Source organism: Miniopterus natalensis, chromosome 15 (assembly GCF_054644295.1).
Source record: "Miniopterus natalensis isolate mMinNat1 chromosome 15, mMinNat1.hap1, whole genome shotgun sequence".
In the NCBI taxonomy this organism is placed as follows: Eukaryota; Metazoa; Chordata; class Mammalia; order Chiroptera; family Miniopteridae; genus Miniopterus; species Miniopterus natalensis.
Window position 1 is genome coordinate 7,572,354 of NC_142095.1, and position 19,882 is coordinate 7,592,235.

Here is a 19,882-nt window from a genome sequence, read left to right on the forward strand (position 1 = left end):
AAATGAGCATGTGTAATAAACCCCGCACATCTCTGCGAACGCAGAGCTGTTCCCGGGCCCCGCCGCAGAGGCCGGGCTGTCGCAGGTGGCCCCGCGGCCCTCACCTTCTTCAGCTCCTCCTGGACGCCCTGGCTGTTGTCTTCAGAGGACAGGCTTTCCTTCTGGTTCTCGGACTCTGTCTTGGGCTCGGACTCCGGGTCGTCCCCCGAGGAAGCCTCCTTCTCGCGCATCCCTGCGGCAAACTCGAACCACCGGCTCCTCGCCTTCTCCTCGGTGGCGCCTGCGCGGGCCCGAGGGGACCCGGCCTCACTGTCCAGGTCGGTCTCCGATGTGTCACCCGACACCTGAATGAAAGCCCAAATCGTGAGCTGAGGACGCCTCTGCTACAGTCCCGTGGCCCATCCCCAGGAACCTGGGGGGGGGGGGGGCAGCCCTCTGCGGGCCTGCTTTCCCCGCAGGTGGCCGTTGACTCTTTACTTGGATTTTCTCAGACACGCGCATCTCAGCGCCTTGCTAGAGGGCGCGGGCAGGGGAGCGTCTACACTCGGAACCGCGCTGGATCCGCCAGCGTTTCATTCACAAAACGCTTACTGACTCTCACTCGCTCTCGGTCTCAGCGTGTGGAGCGTTAAGCTAACCCCCAGCGTACCATCAGGGTCTGTTAAATCCAACTTTGGTTCTGGAGTTTCCTCGTCGAGTTGTTTAATCTGTTTACAAGGCGAGGTATCTCATGGCTTTTATTATTTTGTGAAGTGTTTCCAAAGAATGAAGAGAAAACTTCCTTATATTTTCAATAAAATAAACCCCATCCTGTTTTGCGTTTACCGGATGGGTTCATTGGGCCCTTCGATGGCGGGATCTTTGTGATCTCAGCTGTCCTAGCTTGTGAAATATTTTGCTGCCGGGTCACCCTGGGGAATGTTTTTCTTTATTACTCATCAGTTGTGCCCAATTATGCTAAGGGACTGAGATGATAATGCAGAAAAACAGACTTGCCCCGAAGAAAGATTCAACAGCGAGATAAGTCATCGCCATTTTGAGTCTGTTTTTAGCCCATTGCGTACAGTTGACAATTCAAAATTTCATAATGGCACAGAGAACAAACTGACAGAGACCAGCACTTCGCAATTATTAGGTGACTCATCAGAGGAATTCAAAGAGGAGCACCGCTCCCCAGACTCTGACGGAGATGGCAAAGCGGATCGAATACGTAAAATCTCAGACAGAGTCTCCAGGCCATAGCGTCCTGGGTGAGTTATCTTAAGCTCAAGAGTCCGTGAGTAAACAATTCACAAGGACAAAACCTATGGTACTTTCATTGAATCAGTCACTCAGCAGGAAGGGCTTCATCACACACATTGCGCAGCCAGACTCTGGACGTCCTGCTCTGCTGAAAAGACGTGTGACAGCCCTGCCTGGGTGGCTCAGTTGGTTGAGTGTCGTCCCAAACACTAAAAGGTTGTGGGTTCGGTTCCTGGTCAGGGCACATGCTGTACCTAGATTTTGGGTTCGATCACTAGTTGGGGTGCATACAGGAGGCAAACGATTGATGTTTCTCTCTCTCTCTCAAATCAATAAAAACATATCCCCAGGTGAGGATTACAAATAAGTAAATAATTAAATCAGTAAAATGCCTTTAAAAAAAGTTTTCTTAGACCAGGTAAAAATTTTAAAAAATTAGGAAAATAATTGATAAATTATTAGTAACAAACATGTTTGCTTGTAAAATAGGCTTAAATGAAGTTAAGGCAAAAGTGATAAACAAGGGGAGACTATTTTTAATGTGTCACCACAAAAAGCCCCATAAAATCTACAGTACAATTACAAAATAAAACTCATTCAGGAAAATCAATAAGAAAAAGGCAAATGGTCCAATAAAATAATAGAGGGAGATAAATGTGTCTTTCACAGAAGAAAAAATGCAAATAGCTTTAAATATAGAAAAAAAAATGCTCAACTTCAGTAGTAACTATGAAAATGTTAACTAAAAAGAAATGTATTTTCTCCCTCACTTAAGTTGGTGACAGTTTAACAGACTGACAGCACTGTTTTGTGGGCAATAGGAGAAAACACACTTCTATATTTTGGAGTGCTTTGGCTGTGTAAATTGCTATGAGGTTTGGGGAGCTTAATTTGGCAAGTACTCATTAAAATTAAAGATCCATATGCATCTCAAAGCAACAATTCTATATCCTGTACTTGTATAAAGAGACTTGCACAGCGACATTCTCTGCAGTGTTGTTTCTAACATCAACCACCGAAAAGTCTTAAATATCCATCATAATGGGAGCCACTGATTGTCGACCCTGCCCTCCAACAGGCAGTGGAGAGCCCAGGGGCTGGGTGGACACTGGGAGCAGCCTGCCCCAGCGGGGGACAGTCCTCCATCACTAGCATTGCTCAGCATTTCCCCTGCATGGTGCAGAGTGATAATAAAGAGACTTACTTTTGTTGGATTTATTTTTGTTTAAAAGTCTCTACAGGCAATGCACCCTCATTGCTTGCACCCTGGATGGCCGACTCCCATTCCCACACTCCTGGGGACTACGCAATGCAATCTTTTGCAGGTACTATGTGTAGTTCTGTGCGTGCTGACATCTCTATAACTTAGTGTTAAGAGAAAGGGGCAGAAGAATATTGAGGGAAAGATGCTGGTTTTGCTAAAACTCATACATTTCCAGAACTATATTTCTAAATGCACTATATGTGTATAAGTGCACGAATACAACTGTAGTCATTTGGGAGGAGATAACCGGGATTTAGGGTTGTGGTCAAAGGGGACTATATTTGTGTTTTGAAATTTATAAATTTAAAAGTATGCAGTTAAAGAGATAAACATATTTTTTCTTTTGAGAACTGCTCTAGTAAACTAAATAGAAGGGTTTTGAAGTCCCTGGAAGTGCAACGCCATCGCCACCTAGTGGAGAGGAGAGGACACTGCCGGGGGTGGACACAACGCTGGTCCCAGCATCTTTCTCCTGGTCCTTGCTTTCTCTTTATTGATGTCTTGCAAAGACTAACACCCGAAGATAACTCTCAAGCCACTTCAGAATAAGTAGAAAGCTTCATGCACCTACTTACGGTGCATATATGGCATTTTACACCTGCAAGGGTGCAGACGGCCCTCAAGAATATCCCTGAGGGAAGTTACTCAGAGTCTCTGGAAAGCGGTCTGCACTTGAGCTAGATAGCAATGACTCACTGTTGCACAGAACTTTATATTTCTACTCTGTCGTCACAACAATCCCAGGAGGCCAATTTGTAATGATCTTGTTTTACAGAGGAGAAAATGAAAGCTTGGACCAAATGAAGGACCTTTTCTAGGCACTATATTAGAAGGTCAGGTGGGACTGACAGCAAATTCTGTGACCTGAGGACCTTTGAGCCTACAGCTATCTTCTCAGGGGTCCCAGGATCAGGGATCTGGCTGACATATTCATAGAAGGCCATTGCAGTAGATGCTGGTGACGTCCCCAGCCTGTATCCCCTGGATCTACATGAGTGGCCCGCAGCTGTGAGGGATCGTTTTTGGCCCACTCTTAGCTTCCTACCTCAGACCTGGCTCTGTCTCTTCTCCATCTGAGGGATTTCTCAGGCACCATCCACGCAAACCCAGCTGTGCACAGATAGAGCCCATGCCCAACCTGGGTGGGACCACTCTTTACCGATGGGAGATGGGAGACTGTGGTAACCGCTCCCTGTCTTCCAGTGAGACAACTCTGAGCTGTGATCCACGTGGTTTCTCAGAGAGTCCCTAGTGGGATGGACCCTGAGTGCCCACAGCATGCCTTAGTCGGCCTTTCTTTCCTGGCTCACTCGTGGGCTTGCTGGGATCTCCTCCCACATAAACCTACACCCAAATCCTTGACTCAGGACCTGCTTCTGGTGGAACCCAAACTAGGAATGCAGGGCCTGGTGGCTGGGTACCACCAAGATGCGGTGACACTCAGGAAGTGGGTGTGGCTTCTCCAGGAGTGTAAAAAGTCAAGCGGACAGTGATGCAAGTGAGCGGTGGTGATGTCTACAGCTTCCTCACCACTCTCAGCTTCAAGTACTGCCACCCGTCGCTTATACAAGGTCCTCTCCTGGCTACAGGCGTCACTTTTGAGTTTAGAAAAGATGGCTATGGGAAGGCTAGCATGGGCCCCACAGTCAGGTGAGAGGCAAGGGCAAGGATAGGGCATGGTCACAGGCATAGAGCGGGGACGAGCAGCATGTAGTTGGAGAATATGGAATTAAACTGTTATCAGAGAACCCTAAAGATTCCACCGAAAACCGCTAGAACTGATGAGTGAATTCAGTCAAGTAGCAGGATTCGAGGGACACATCCAGAAACCGGCTGCATTGTGTGTGTGTGTGTTTGCGCAGGTGCAATTTTCTAGGAAGAAAATTTCTAGAGCTTTGATTGTACTCCTAAAGGGGGTTCATGAACTAAACCATGTGGGCAGAGCCACCGAGAATTCTGAGAAGGGGTGTGACACGGACCAAGAATCACAGAATGTCAGGAAATTGTGCCCCAAATGACCGTATTGAAGTAACATTGACTGAGCCCGGTGCTGTGTCTAGGACAGAGCTCAGCTCTTTATAAACATTATCAGGTTCACTCATCCCAACCTTCCTTAGATGTGGGTTCTAATACTATCTCCATTTGACAGGTGAGGAAGCTGAGACCTAGAGGGTGCCTTGCCCAGGTCACACAGCTGGGTATGAACCAGGAAGGCTGACTCTAAACACTAGTCCCTCAGCCCTAATCGGTGGCCGTCACTCCTGGATGCACAGTAGCATTATCAGGAGAGCTCGTTACAGCAGAGATGGCTGGGCCCCATCCCCACAGTGTTTGATTCAGCACGTCTGGGGTGAGGCCTGAGAATCTGCATGTCCAACAAGTTCCCCGGTGGTGTGGATGCTGCCAGCCTGGGGCCAGACTTTGCAAAGCTCCTCTGACCTCTAAGCTCTCATCTCTGAGAGGGGGAGTTGATGTGACCTGTCTAGGTCACTCAGCTCCTTAGCAGCAAAAACTATGATGAGAATCTGGGCCTGTGAATTCTTAACCCAGGACTCTCTATGCTGCTCGTGCTTGGAGGAGGGCACATCCTTCCGGGGAGCGCGTGTGCGCACTTGCACGCACCTGTTTCATTACCTGGTGTGTGTTCAGCTCCTGGGAATGGGCGTTGGGGGAAGACAGCTCCTTTTTTGGCTCCTCTGAGCCCACTCGGGCCCTCCGCCACCTCCTGGCCCGCCGGTCTGCAGCGTGGGGGGCCTCCTCAGGCTCGCTGCTGTCCGAGGTCTCCCTGCTGGCTGCCTGGGGATTGAAGTTCACGTCCAGTTCTCCCTGAAGGTGCATCTTTTCAGCTGCGGGGTTCCTGGGGGCCTTTCTCTGCAGCCAGGACAGTCTGGCCCGCCGCCCGGCCTCCCGGGAAGAGCCTGTGGAGGAGGTCTCCGAGTCAGAGCATGTGGCCTCGAGGTGGGGGGAAAGCTGGGAGGCAGAGGAGGCAGTGGAGGGGACTTGGTCCAAGCCTCGGGCCTGCGCGGGCTGAAGCTGGGGGTTCCTGGGCAGGTCCTGGGACCGTGGGCACAGTGTGCTCAGGGCCTCACTCCAGTCAAAGTCCTCCTCGCTGTCGGAGACCAGCTCATCATAGGCAGATGCCACGCTGGAGGCAGCCTCCAGGGCCTGGAAGGTGCCACTCTTGGGTGTGGCCAGCAGGCGGGTGGGGGGCAGAGCGCCATCCTTCAGGGCCACCCAGTTCCCATCGGGGCTCTGCAAGACTGGGGCCAAGTCTACAGGTGGGAGGGAGAGAAACCAGAGAGGGCTGTTGTCAGCTCAGAGCAAGGCAAGGCTGCCATCTGCCACGTCCCCAGGACTGCCCTGGGGTCTCGGGGAGCAGCCAACTCTAGGAAGTCCACAAGGGCACACCTAATTGGGGGCAGGTTTAAAGGTCCCCAGGAAATCCCTTGAGGCCTCACAGGGCCCCAGTGCTTCACAGATGAAGAGAAACTCGGAGATCTCACTCCTACTGAACGCCCACCTGGGTCACCTCCGTCTCCTGAGAGGGGCCCCGCTCCTGCCCAGGGCTGGCTTGGATGTAGAAGGGGAGTGGAGACAGCTGCTCTTGGCAGCCTCAGGCTCTGGCTGTTTGACTTTGGGCCATGGTTTTGTCTCTCAGATCCCCATTTTTCCCTCACTGGATGGGAGACGACTCCATCACCCGCCCTGGCCCACCTCACAGGTTAACACACCTTGTCCTTGGCACTTTTACAGGCCTCACTCACAACAGCCGTGAGATGGGGTGTGACATAAGATATAGATGTATAAGAGCGCGCGCGCGCGCGCGCACACACACACACACACACACACACACACACACCAGTCTCTGTCCCTGCTTCCTCCTAGCGTTTGGTCTTTGACCCCAGTTCCTGACACAGGACTCTTAAATTCCTTGGGATTTTTTTGGGAGACAGGGTTGTCTTTTGTTCTAATGAGGAAGCTGGTGGTGGTGCCAGGCTGAGGGCTGGTCACGAGAAAAACAAGCCACGATCAGAGACTCAAAACTTTCAGCCCCATCCCCTGCTCCTCAGACAGGAGAGAGGGGCTGGAAAATGAATTAGCCACTGGTTATGCCCGCATAAAAACACCCGAAGGATGGGGTTCGGGGAGCTTCTGGGTGGGTGAGCACATCCATGCGCCAGGAGGAGAGAAGCTCCCGTGCCCGGGACCCTTCGGGATGCTCGGACCCCGTTTCCTCGTGGCTGCACCTCTGGTCTCCTTCCCCTGAGGAGCTGCCTGCTCTGCTCTTTGAGCTTTGCCGAAACGATTTCATATTTTCACACTGCGTTCTAGTTTATTTTCTGGGTTGTCTGACTGTGAGCTCCTTGATGGCGGGGTGCGTCTTCGCTGCCGCACCCCCAGCCCCTGGCCAGTTCTGGAACCCACCCCGGGCTTGCAAAAACTCCTCCTAATGAGCACAGGCACCCAGAGGCTGCAGGGCCAAGACTGGGCTCCTGACGCTCGGCTCAACGAGCCCTGCTGCCTGCAGCCTCCCCGGGGGGCTGTGGGAGGGAGCCGGCGGAAGTCCCCTGAGAGTGCCACTCCCTGCCCAGCTCTAGGACTGACCGGGACCCGCCTCCCACACTCACTCCACGATGGGGTGGGACTCAGCCCATTGCCTCCGGCTCCTCTCTTCTCCTGCCTTTTACAATCCCAGGTGCCATGTTTCTCTGGGGAGGCTAGAAGTTGGCCAACTTGTACCTCAGCAAGAGCACAGGTGTCTCCGTGAACACATGACCCTGTGAAAACCTTGGCTGTTGAGCTGCATCATCAGAACTGCGGACTGACAGGCTCCAGAACCAACCCTTCCCCTGAGGCATAAACAGAGCTGCTGGAAATAGCCCTGTGGACATTAACCTTCCACGATGACCTCCACCTCCGGGCCTCCTCTGCTCTGCAGAGACGGAGCCATGCCCCGGGGAGCGATCTGCTTCCTGCTAAACATATCAGACATCTGTCAGGACCGCTGGGCTTGGCCTGGACATTTCAGCATGTCAAGGGCCCAGCATTCCTCGGGAAAGCAGCAGTTTTCTACACAAGTGCTTAATTTCTTTATTTTCATTTTCGATCTTTGTCCCGAGGGATGCACGGATGTTTGGATAGAGTGTGAAATCTGTGTGTGTGTGATGTTGTTGAACTAAGTCTTATGCTTACATACACAACTGATAAATTGCACGTGGGCATCTTATTTTACAGTAAATTATGCACACATCAGGTTTTGAGAAGCAAAACCCTCTGAGAATTTATCTGCAGGGCTCGTAATTCAGTGGGGAACTGTTTTGAGAAATGAAGGGTCTCTTAGAAGGTTTTGTAGTATTCTTTAAGTGTAGCAGTTTGAAAGTCTGAATTTTGAAATGCTGTTTTTGTCACTATTGTTTGTTTGCTTGTATGGTAGGGAGGCACTATCAGCTTGAAAAAGCCTATAGATTGGAGCCACGGTGTTTGCATGTGAGGACCTGGTTGCTCCCATCTGCTGTGAAGTCTTCGACAAGTCACTTTCCCTCACTGTCCCTCAAGGTTTTTATCTGCCACACGACAGCCAGAAGCCTTCAAACAGCACTGTTGAAACCCACGGACCAACCAGAAGCTGCTTAAAATACTCACTTGTCTGGTCTGGACTGTCTGCTCTATGCCAGCCGGGCCAGGCCGACTCCTCCCTGGGCTGCTGGCTCGGGCCCCGCGGTGGTCTCGGTGCCGCCTCCAGCAAAGGGGTCTTCGGCGCATCTTCTCTGGAGGGTGAGAACGCAGACTGGGGCTGCTGCGGGAAGGAAGGGGGGTGAATCATGGGGTGCGGGCACAGGGAAATGCCCTCAGCTCTGAGGCAGACACTGTGCAGCGTGGAGAAGAGGTAATGGTTGGGGGCGTTTCTCGAGTTCAGGCTTAAAAGCTTCACTTCAGTACATTAGGCCATATAACGCTAGAAATGGGTCCTGTTTCTGTTCCATTGCAAGCCGGCCAGGCCTCCTAGGAAGCATCAGAGACGCCACGGAACCAGACAGGGCCAGCTCCCACTGGGCTCCTTCTCCAGCCACCCCCGAGCCAGGGTTTCTCAGGGCCAACTCTGTGTGATACGAGTGAACGCAGCTTTTCCTCAAAGACCCCAAACCTGCGTTTCAGCAGTGCAAACAGCAAGCACAGCATAAATGCTACAATAGACAAGTGAGCCAAGCATGGTCAGTCCACAAGCCCAGAACAATCACAACATAGTCTAATCCAGCACCCGAATTTAAGAAAGGGAAATAAACTCTAACCCGAGGAGAGGTGGGAGAAATGGGGCTGCCAATGACTGACAGGAAACAGGTTTAAATGGCATCATCTATATGTTGCAAATATTATCGATAGAGAATTTGAAGCTCAAATGTTATATATGAGGAATTTCATCCAACAGAGACCAATTTTTTCCTTTGTCATTTAATGAAGGAATTAGCTTTTATTGGTGATTTTATTTTCTCTTTTTATATTGATAAATCGAGGAGGGAAAGGGCAGGGAAAGGGCAAAGCCGCTGGGGGTGGTGGTCTGGGACTGCAACATGAAACCAAGGACTGATCTCTAACTCAGGCCCCCTGAGCGCTTAGTCTCCACCTGCAACAGCCCTACACCCTCTCTCCCAGGGAGAAACCTGCTCATCTTGGTAATTTTCTTCCTCTCCCACCACAGGTGCGAAGAAGACAAAGGGAGGTGCTAGGAGGCCAAAGGAGAGCGCCTCTGGGGACCTGTGGGCAGGGCCCTGGGGTGGTTGGAGCTGGACTCAGGAGCCAGCTGGACCTGGGCCCCAACACTGCCTTTGCTAGAAAACCTTGGCCAAGTGACTGAATTACTTTCCTTAAAATAATTTTATTTTCCAATTACAGTTGGCATACAATTATATTAGGTTCAGGCGCACAACACTGTGATCAGACATTTATATAACTTACGAAGTGATCACTGATAAACCTAGTACCCATCTGACGCCATACAGCTGTTGACTCTCCACAGACTGCGAGCTCCCTGAAGGCAGGGACAGTCCTTTCGGGGTGTGGTCCTCAGTCCCACGTTAGTGACTGAATTTGTGGGACTCGGGTCTGGCCCTGAGGAGCTGGTAGCCGGTCGCCAGGTGCAGAGCTACTGCAGCCTCACAGGAGCTACTTTCTGTTTCCTGGTCTTCTTTTATATCTCCAGGCTCCTCACTGTAAATCATGGAGTCATGTTAAAAAAGGGGGGGAATAATATTTAATGTTTCATTTTGTAGTGGCTCAAATTCTATGTGAGGCATGTACATGTGTGTCTGTAGAAGGTGGCAGGGGTCCATATTTATGGGACAAAAATGCTCCCCAAAGTACAAAAGCCAAGGCCAAAAAATGAAAAGTCCCTGTTTGGTCCCAACAGGGAAGATGGGATATGTGTTCTTCCTGAGCCTTTTATAATCTATTTCAGGCAAGCCATTGTTTCACACTAGAAAACAACTATACCCCGATCATCACAAAAGGCCCCAAATAACTGTCTGCAGCAGGTCTCAGGACACCGCTGGCCCACAGTCTCCAGCCAGGGTGGAAAAGTCCCCATTCAGGCCTGGTTTCAGCACAGATTTATCGCAACGAACGCATGGAGCAGTAGATGGCACCACACCGCTTCATTCACCAGTCAGTACAACCTCTGTGGCTCCTGGGAAGTGATGGGATTGCTTGAGTAATTTATTTGCTCAAGGAAGAACCGTGGCTGGGCCCTTTGTGTCCACCCTTTCTTTCCCACCCGCAGACTCTGCTTTTCCTCCCTTCCTCTAATCCACCCTAAGGTTCACGGAAGAAGCAGGGCTGGTGATGTCAGGAAGGGCTGGCCTGAGCGACGGTGTCTGCACATCTATGCGAGGAGGGCTGGGAACCGTCGGTGGAGCCCACAAGTCCAGGAATATCGGCATGGCATGCAGGCAGAGTCTTGCCATGAGGGACTTGAGAACCTGAGCTTTCAAACAGGCCCAGACTCTCAACTCTGCAGGCACTGACTAAGGAGTGGTGTTAGGTCAATGCCGGCTCCTCTTGCTATGGGGGATCTTGGGGGGAACTTCGGCTATGCTAAGCCTCAGTTTCCTCATGTGGAGGGATCAGTGTCAGGCCCGGCACTCACTAAGCATTAGCTAAAAGGACAGCATTTATGAAGGTCTGTCACTGAGCCAGGCGCCTTATCCGTTCTCCCATTCGGTCTGACGGGCTGTGCAGGAGCAAGCAGAGGCGGGGCTCAAGCACTTTCTCAAGGCAGACGGGTGGTGGTCGGGGGCAGAGGCAGGGGTTGAGCGCAGGTCTGTCTGCTCTTCCACGCCTTCTGGGAGCTGTGCCTGAGCCTTTGCCAAAAGCCTGGAACAAAGCCCCCCTGGCTACCACGCTCTGCCCAGGAGGACCTGCCACTGAACCCACCGGCCCTGCAGCTCTGGGTAAGACACACGTGTGATCATCAGTTACCTCAGGAATACAGGTGACGCTTGAACAACATGGGCATTAGGGATGCTGATCCCCATGCAATCAAAAATCCTCGTGTAAATTTAGACTCCCTCAAACCTTAACTACTAATAGCCTAGATTTCACCGGAAGCCTTACCCATACTATATACAGTTGATTAACACATGTTTTGTATTATATGCATTATTTACTGTTTTCTTATAATAAAGTCAGCTAGAGGAAAGAAAATGTTATTAAGAAAATCATAAGAGCCCGGCTGGGCGTGGCTCAGCGATTGAGCGTCAACCTAGGAGCCAGGCGATCGGGGTTCGATTCCCGGTCAGTCAGGGCACATGCCCGGGTTGTGGGCTTGATCCCCAGTCGGGGGCATGCAAGAGGCAGCTGATCAATGACTCTCTCATCATTGATGTTTCTATCTATCTCCCTCTCCTTTCCTCTCTCTGAAATAAATTTAAAAATATTTTAAAAAATTATAAGAGAAAATACATTTACAGTATATGTTGAAAAAAAGAAGTTCACGTAGACGCGGACCCCGCAGTTCCAGCCGTGTTGTTGAGGGGCAGCTGCGCCTTCCTTCGCAGTCACTGCATCCCACGTGGGCAGCAGCGTGGTCTGCCTGTGTCCCTGGAATGGCGTGGTGTGGCTGTGATGGCTGCAATCGTCATCATGGCCGAAAGGGCAGGCTCCCCAGGGCACCATTCACAGCTTCAAAATAGTCTTCGCTGTAAGGCGCTCCCAACATCAAACAGGGACAGAATGTTTTCAGCATCGGGGTTCAGGGACAAAGGGATCGATAACAGCGGTCAGACGAGTGAACCACCGGGACACAGCTTCGCTTTGTATTCGCAGGGTCAGGCGTAGCCATTAAATTCAACCCAGTGATTATAACAATAACCAAAATTACTTCAGGTCTATACTGCAGTCGGTCAAAGGAGAGAGCAAATGTGAGGGAGGAAATCACAGAGACGGCAGGGAAAAGCGGAGGGAAACAGAAAAGGGTGGAGCAGAGACAGAGAGGGAGAGCCAGCCAGAGGCGAGGCTCAGTCATGGGCACACCCTCAGGATGCCTGGCCCCTGCCACCATCATCATGAAATCAATAGGATCGCCGTATACGCGCCCAAAGAGATAGGCACTGGGTGAATTATAGCCCCTGCGCCAGTGCCTTTTAGGATATTGGATCTTGAGGCTTTGAAAGGCGCATTGTGCTGACCTCCTCCCGGCAGAGAACCACACAATAACGGAGGAAATTAAAAAGAGGACCATCACGCGGAACTTCCTTTCAAGAAAACAGATGAGAAATCCGGGCTGACTGGGGATGAATTAAGTTTGGGTTTTGCAGTTAAGCCCAAGGAGCCTGCAGTGTTCAGGGACTCGGCCAGTTACTCCCTGAGCCTTAAAGAAGAGCCCAGACCAAGGGCTTCAGAGCAGGAAAAGGGATTCAATGCCTGGCCCCACCAATCAGCACATGGGTGACCTTAGGTAAGCTATGTTAAAGCTTTAGCCTCAGTCTCCTTATCTATAAAATGGGTCCAATGATACCTGCACCCCCATCTTGTGATGGGCAAACAGAGCGCCTGCTCCTTAAGCAGCAGTTGTTCCTGTCCCCTCCCACTTGGGCCTCGTCGGCTGCTGGAGCTGTGGCCATCACGCTGCACAGCCCCTGGAGGTGGCACTCACATTGCATTCTAGGTGCATGGGGCTCCTGGAGTTGTGCAATGTGGTGGCCTTGACCAGGGTCAGTCCCCCTCAGGTCCCAATTCCTGGATGTGGTCCCAGCACAGGCTCTTTTATCACAGGGACTAGGGCCTGGTATGGGCCGGGGGCCTGGGGGAAAGCATCGGCTTAGCTCACATGAGTGGGCAGTGTGCCCAGGCCCACTGCATGGAGCGCCTGAGGAAGCCGACCCTTGTCGACTGGATGTGTCCCAGTTTCCCCCCACCTCCGGGCCCCAGGCTGGCCCTGCAATGGTGCTGGCTAGAGGGGAAGGGTTAGGGGTCCTGGCCAAGGGAAGTTAGGCCTGTGACCACTGACGATCGGGCTGCCCAGAGGGGCAAACCGCCGGGGACCCAGCCGGATGCTGGGTTTGTCTTTATTCCCAGATTCAGGCTGCCCTGTGTGGGGCAGGTCCCATGAGCACAGTGTGGATGCAAAAACGCAAAGTGTTCACGTCTCCTAACTGTTACTGCTGATAGAAATATGCTGTTTCTGGGCCTCGAATCGCGGCGAGAACACACAGGAGGGCACAGGAGGGGTCTCCTTGATGAAACATCCCAGTTAGGATGAACGTTGTAGTGACTAGTGACAGGAACCAACCAATGATCTTGTCCCTGTGGTGAGGTGCCCACCCCCTGCCAGGCCACACAATCTAGGCCAAGGTATTTATGCTGGAAGGAGCGCTTCCCCAAGGGGGTGCACCAATGTCCTTTATGGGCTGTTTTTTCTAACTACACACTCAAGGTTCTCTCTCCCACCAAAAGGGTGGGCTCATCCTGGGGAAGTGGCCGTACCTCGCAGGGAGATTCAGAAGGTACCTCAGAGTCAGCGAGGGCTTCCGCCGGGCCTTACTCTATCCCAGACTCTGGAAATAAATCATATTCTGCTCTTTGCCCAGGAGAGAAGAGATGAGTCAGCTCTGTCTACCTTGGCGTGGAAGCCAAAGGGAAGACTGCTGTGTGGGAGGCAGGTGTCTGGCAAGACAGACTTCCCGACGGGAACAGAAAACCCTGAGAGGTATTTGTTTTAGAACCAGAGCAGGAACCTTGTGCGGTGCTGCCTTCCGCCTCTAAACAGCTCTCTCAGTGAAGACAGCCCAGGGCCAGCCGCAGCTGGGTCCCAAGGGGCCTAGATGCTTTCCCGGGAACAAGGGACCAAGTGCAATGTCCCCAGGGAGGAGTCACTGCTGTCTACCTTAAGCAGCATTAGGCAGCCGTGGCCGAGGAGTGTGGATAGAGGCCTCCGCTGTCCACGCGGAAAGGGGAACCTGCACCTGTGGTCACTGCCATGCCCGCTGCCGTGACTCACAGTGCCACAGCCCGCTGTCCCTCATCTCTAAGGACACACAGAGTGGCAGGAGTACCATTTCCAGGTTTAGCCGCACGTATGACAAGGAGGCCCGGTGAACATGTGGTGGGAACGCAGGCATTTCATAGCCAGAGCTTCCCAATGGAACAGGAGACAGCAGTGTGCAGGAGCCCTGGGTTCTAGTCCTGGCTCTTCCACTTACTGCCAGTGGCCCAGACTGGCTTGGCCTCAGTTTACTCCTCTGTAAAACGGGGACAATGCAGGATGTGCTCAAGTGGATCTAATGAAATGATGTGCACACACCTGTGCGTGTAAAGTTCATCAAAGGAAGGGCATGGGCTAGCCCTACAGATCTCCGGTAATCCTTCTATTACCGCGGTTATGACTCGAGTTTTCTATGATGACCCTGAACCTCAGTTCACGGGGTTTGCATAAGAACTCGCTGAGTCTCCACACGGAAGGCCCAGCTCCACAGGCTCGGCCTTGGCCTCCCCCGCGCTCTGCATGTCCTCTGCTGGGGCTGCTTACACAAACCACCCAGGATGTCACAGGCTGAGTGACACGATCAGGCCCAGACCCCCAGGTCACAGGAAGGCCACTGCGCTTTGTGATTCCGCCTTTGGCTTAATTTTTCCTAAACCGATCTCTGTAAAAACCCACACCTGTACCCTTCAACAGTCCGTTCGCGGTTTTTCTTCCTTCCTCTTCCCCCCTCCCCGCCCCCCACTCTCGCACACGCTTTCTCAGTCTCTCCCCCTGCCCACCGCCGCTTAGGGGCCTTTAGCTGCATGCTGGGCGCAAGAGCGAACGGCGGATGGTGAAGTGTGCTGTCCCCATTCCTCGAGGAGAGCGGGCAGGACACCTGTGTCACTGCTTGGAGACTCACCCAGAGGGAGCTGGAAATGTGGTGGCCTCCTGGGGAGGCTGGGGTCCCCTTGTCAGCCGCTTTCGCAGTGCAGCTCTGGGGCTGCGACCACTCCTCCTCCATCTGCTGCTCGCTTTTGCTCTTCTGTTTTCTTATGATCTGGGGAGGAGATGGGTGACAAAGGGGGCGAGTTACTAGAGGTCTCAGATGCTCGGTGCAGCAACTGGGACCATCCTTGAGGTTTTTCTCCCAGCCATGTAAAAGGGTCATGCGTATTTCCCACATCTGGCTCCGTGCGGACTGTGTGCCTGGCCCTGGCCAACGGCGTGTGAGGAGGGAGTGGGTGACAGGGAGTCAGGCCCGAGCCTAGGCCTTAACAGACGTCACTGGCTTCCTCTTGCTCCCTTGTGCTCTGTCATGGCCATGAGCAGCTGGTGTGGCTCAGCAGGGCCCCAGAATGAACATACTGCACAGGCCTGACCCCAACCCACTGCTTTAGACGGAGCCAGTACAGGTGCGCGGGCGAGATAGAAATTGTGGTACAATAAAAAATGCATTTGCTGTTAGACTGATTCCTGGTACAGAGCTTCAAAAATCCTTGGACTATTTTGAGTGATAGGAGTGTCTTTGTTATGCTAATGAGTGACTCACGGCCAGGGCCGCTAGATAAATGGAGGCTGGTAGTTAAAAAAAAACCCAATCAGACAGAGAAAGACAAATACCATAGGATTGCACTTACATGTGGAATCTAAAAAACAAAATAAAGGAACACACCAAACAGAAACGTATTCATAGATATAGAGAACAGATGGATGGTTGCCAGGATGGATGGGCGGGGGTGTGGGGTGTAAAAGATGATGGGATTAAAAGTGTAGATTGTTAGTTACAAATAGTCTCAGCGATGTAAAGCACAGCATAGGGAATACAGTCAGTAATATTGTAATAACTGTGTGGTGCCAGGTGGGTATTAAACTTATCGGGGTGACCACTTCATAAGTTATGTGAATGTCTAATCACTAGGTTGTACACCTGGAACTAATATAATATTGTACGTCAACTGTAATTGTAAAATTATTAAAACCCAACCACGTAAACCAAGGAACTTTAAGCTTTGCCCCAACCTCTGGGGAGGAGACGGGGGCTAAAGACTGAGTTCATTCAGGGGGGTCAGTGATTTAAGCAATTATGCCTACTTAATGAAACCTCTACTAAAAACTCTGAAACACTGAGGCTTGGGGAGGGAACTTCCTGGCTGGTCCATACATTGATGTGTGGGAGGGTGGCGGGCGTGGAGGTTCGTGCATCTGTTCCACAGACAGTGTGGTCCTACCATTTCTTCACCTGGCTGCTCATTTGTATCTTTTACAATAAAGAGGCAATTGCAAGTATAGTACTTTCCTGAGTTCTGTGAGTTGTTCTAGCAAATTATCCAACTTGAGGGGGGTCATGGGGATCCCTGAATTTGCAGTAAGCTGGACAAAAGTGGGTGACTTGGGGATTCCTGAGACTTGCACCGGCATCCGAAGTGGGCGGTCTTGTGGGACTGAGCCCTTCACGTGTGGGGATCTGGGCTACCTCTGACTACTGTCAGAACGGAACTGAATTGTAGGGGTTGGAGAACTGGCTGTGAAACATAGAAATAATCCTGTTTAGAGCCACAGAGTTTAGGGGTGGTTGGTTTCTAAGTAGTCATTACTGATACACCAGGTAAGGGACAGTCTAGGGTATGTAGGTAGCAGGGGGGACTGCAAGGTTCTCCAGCAAAAGACTATCTGAGAAGTGTGAGAAGAAGACACCCACACGTGCACACACACACAAAGCCCAGGAAATAGGAAGCCAGTGAGTAACCTGCTCAGGGCTGACTTCCCGGTTTCCCACCCATTAGCTCAACCCCTAAAGGCAACCACACTCCATCCCTGGTCTTAGGTTTTGCAGTGCAATCCCTCTACACTAGCCTCCAGAGCACAGAAGGCAAGTGACAAGTTACAGAGATGGTGCCCAAGACAACGGTGCCAGTGGTGGCTCTGCAGCTCGCTGGAGGCCCTGCTCCGGGCCAGGGTGGTGAAATGCCGTCGTCAGATGCCAGGGCCACCTACCTTCTGCAAGATAGTTGTGGCGAGTTCCTCCGTCAGCTCCTCCTTGTGGTCCCGCAAGTAGATGGCCTCATTTTGCTTGTCCTGCGGAGAGAGGGCAGAGAATGGCCTGGTGCTGGGCAGGTTTGGGGGACTCGGCGACCACTTTCTTGGGAGTCCTGATGGCAAATGCAGGGCAGGCTGGGCACTGCTCCAGTCAAGGATGGCTATTGTGATGTCGGTTTCCTGATAACCTGCACTTTTTCCTGGTGGCCAGGACCCCGGCCCACACCTCCCCCGAGAGGAGAAGGGATTCCCTACCAGGCTGTCCCCATAGGCTTCTGCTTTGGAAATCGCCTCCTCAATGGCCTCTTCGGCCACCCGCAGGGCAACAGCCAAAGTGTCCATCATGCTGTGTCCTAGAAAAGAAACAGAAGAGAGGCCACCTTCTTAAAGGGAATGACAAGTAAAATGATGGCTCCGCGGCAAGCAGTTGTGCTCAGCCCTTCCGCTTAGCTCTCTGGAGAGGGAGCTGAAGAGTTGGAGGCGGCTTTATCTGAAGCTAGAACTCTGTTTTTGCTCTTAACCTCTGCTCTAAGAGAACCATCATATTGGTATAAAAAAGTAGAAGCTAGTAAGTGATGCATTCTTTGTAAGACTATTTTAATAAGAATTGCACACGTGTGCTGGTTTTTATATCCCAACTCCACAGCACTCACTAGTTGGTGATCAAGTATCTAGTGGTTGGGTAGAGAATGCACTTCTCCAGCCACACCTTGGATGAACTCATCTATTCTGATGATAGATTCATACCAATGGCCACAACAGGAAGGCCCGTGGAGACCCCCCACAGCAACACATGGCTGTATCGCATGGTTACAAGGCAACTGGAGACCCTGACAGTATCTGAAGGTGCTTCTACTCCTCCAACCTCTCATTAGCTGTCGCTTCTTAAGCGGCCTTACCTTCCGACTGCCTATAAAATGTTGAATCACTGCCTGAAACACTGCCTTCGTTGTCCAGGTTGGCCTCAAAAAAGCTTCCTCCTGGGGGGGGGGGTGGAGAAAATGATTATCGAAGGTCATTAGCAGGCACAGGTGCACTGGGTGGGCAGACCACCCCTGCTTACTGGAAGTCAGCCCTGCGGACCGGAGGTCAGGGAGTCGCCCGGTTATACAGCAACGCTGCGCTTTCGGACCAACTGCATCTTTCTTCTCACACTGATGATTCCTGGTGTAGCACTGCCACCACCCCACCTGTCTTCCAGTACCTTCTTTGGAGGCAACGTGGAGTCAAAGACAGAAAAGTAGATGCAATTCAGAGAGATGTGAGGTCAATTCCTGGACCTGCGAATTATTAGTCAGGTGACCTTGAGCAAGCTCCCTCATCTCTCTGACACTCGGTCTCCTTCCTAGGAAAAGGGGACCAATGGGAGCTCTCCCCTAGTGATGGGGGACGGGGGGACCCTGCATGTCGGGTCTTGAGCTGCTGTTCACGGCACTGACCCGAACAGCTGCACTGTGAGTCCTGGAGCTCAGCACGGGCCTTGCTCACTTTAGATGCTGCGTATTATGTCCTGACAATCAAAATCCTGAAGATAAGTACCCTTCGATGAACTGAAGTCGGAACCATTTATTCAGAATTCTCCTGAACAAATTACAGTGAAGTTGGCTGTGCCTTAAGATAGCCCAGAGAGCTTTAAGCAGTATCTGTACCGGGCCCACCTCCAAAGATTCGGAATTGACTGGGCCTGGGAGGTGATCTAGGCACTGGGATTTTTTTTTTTAAAGCTCCCTAGGGAATTCTAATGTGTAGTCAGGATTGAGGATGGCAGGCGACAACCATACAAGGGTGTCGGGTAGTAGGTAGAAGATAATGGTAATGGCTCCCTGGTCATGTAACATAACCCAGAGGCCCCGTAAGCACTTAAAGTAGAACTGAATTTTTTGGGTGGCGTGCAGAATAAACTTCATGGTTTGATGATCATGGCTGTATGGGCTTGAGTGCCACCTCACACAGTGTCTCCTGTCTGCTTGTCTTCATATTCATCAAAAGGAAATCTTGCCCTGGCCGGCATGCTCAGTGGTTAGAATATTGGCCTGTGCACTGGAGAGTCATGGGTTCAATTTCTGGTCAAGGGCATGTACCTGGGTTGCAGGTTCAATCCCTGCCTCCGGTTGGGGCGTGTGCGGGAGGCAACTAACTGATGTGTCTCTCTCACGATGATGTTTCTCTCTCTCTCTCTCCCCCCTTCTTCCCTCCCTTCTGCTCTCTCTAAAAATCAGTGGAAAAACCTTGGGTGAGGATTTTTTTTAAAAAGGAAATCTTGCCCGGCTGGGCATGGCCCAGCGGTTGAGCGTTGACCTAGGATCCAGGCGATCGGGGTTCGATTCCCAGTCAGGGCACATGCCCGGGTTGTGGGCTCGATCAATGACTCTCTCATCATTGATGTTTCTGTCTCTCTCTCTCCCTCTCCTCTCCTCCCTCTGAAATCAACAAAGATATATTTTTTTTAAAAAAAGGAAATCTTAATTAAAGTGGAGATATCAATCATATTAAAACTACTAATGCTGGCTGGCTGATCATGGCTCAGTGGTTGAGTGTCAACCTAGGAACCAGGCAATCGGGGTTCCTAGGTTGATCAGGAGAGCAGCTTAGTCAACCATCACCGGATGCAACGTGGTAAGTGCTGTGACTGAGGACCCAGGGGAAAGAAGTGGTGGCCACAGAGGACCTGGGACCTACCTCTGCTTAAACTGTGGCAGACAGCTATTCCCAGCAAACAATTCTCCTTTGAAAATGACACTGGTGGATTTTAAAGCCCCGAGCTGGCCAACTCAGGATTCTTGTCGGCCTGCTCCACCAGAGGGCCGTTGGGAGGAAGGCAAAGAAGTCGGATTTGTGTTCTGTGCTAAGGGAGTCCCCACGTGGGTTTGTTTCTCCCCTCC

General features: G+C 51.5%; 1 protein-coding gene across 1 annotated transcript in view; it reads right to left on the reverse strand.

Moving 5' to 3' along the window:
- The window catches only part of MYRIP (myosin VIIA and Rab interacting protein), a 120,609-nt gene that overhangs the window by 16,134 nt on the left and 84,593 nt on the right, over window positions 1-19,882 (reverse strand). The window contains exons 5-11 of the mRNA XM_087824591.1: window positions 17,900-17,980; window positions 17,256-17,353; window positions 16,959-17,039; window positions 14,884-15,021; window positions 8,150-8,303; window positions 5,141-5,778; window positions 105-344 (exon numbers count right to left, since the gene is read on the reverse strand). Coding sequence (XP_087680717.1) covers window positions 105-344; window positions 5,141-5,778; window positions 8,150-8,303; window positions 14,884-15,021; window positions 16,959-17,039; window positions 17,256-17,353; window positions 17,900-17,980 — 1,430 coding nt within the window. The remainder of the gene's footprint in view (window positions 1-104; window positions 345-5,140; window positions 5,779-8,149; window positions 8,304-14,883; window positions 15,022-16,958; window positions 17,040-17,255; window positions 17,354-17,899; window positions 17,981-19,882) is intronic.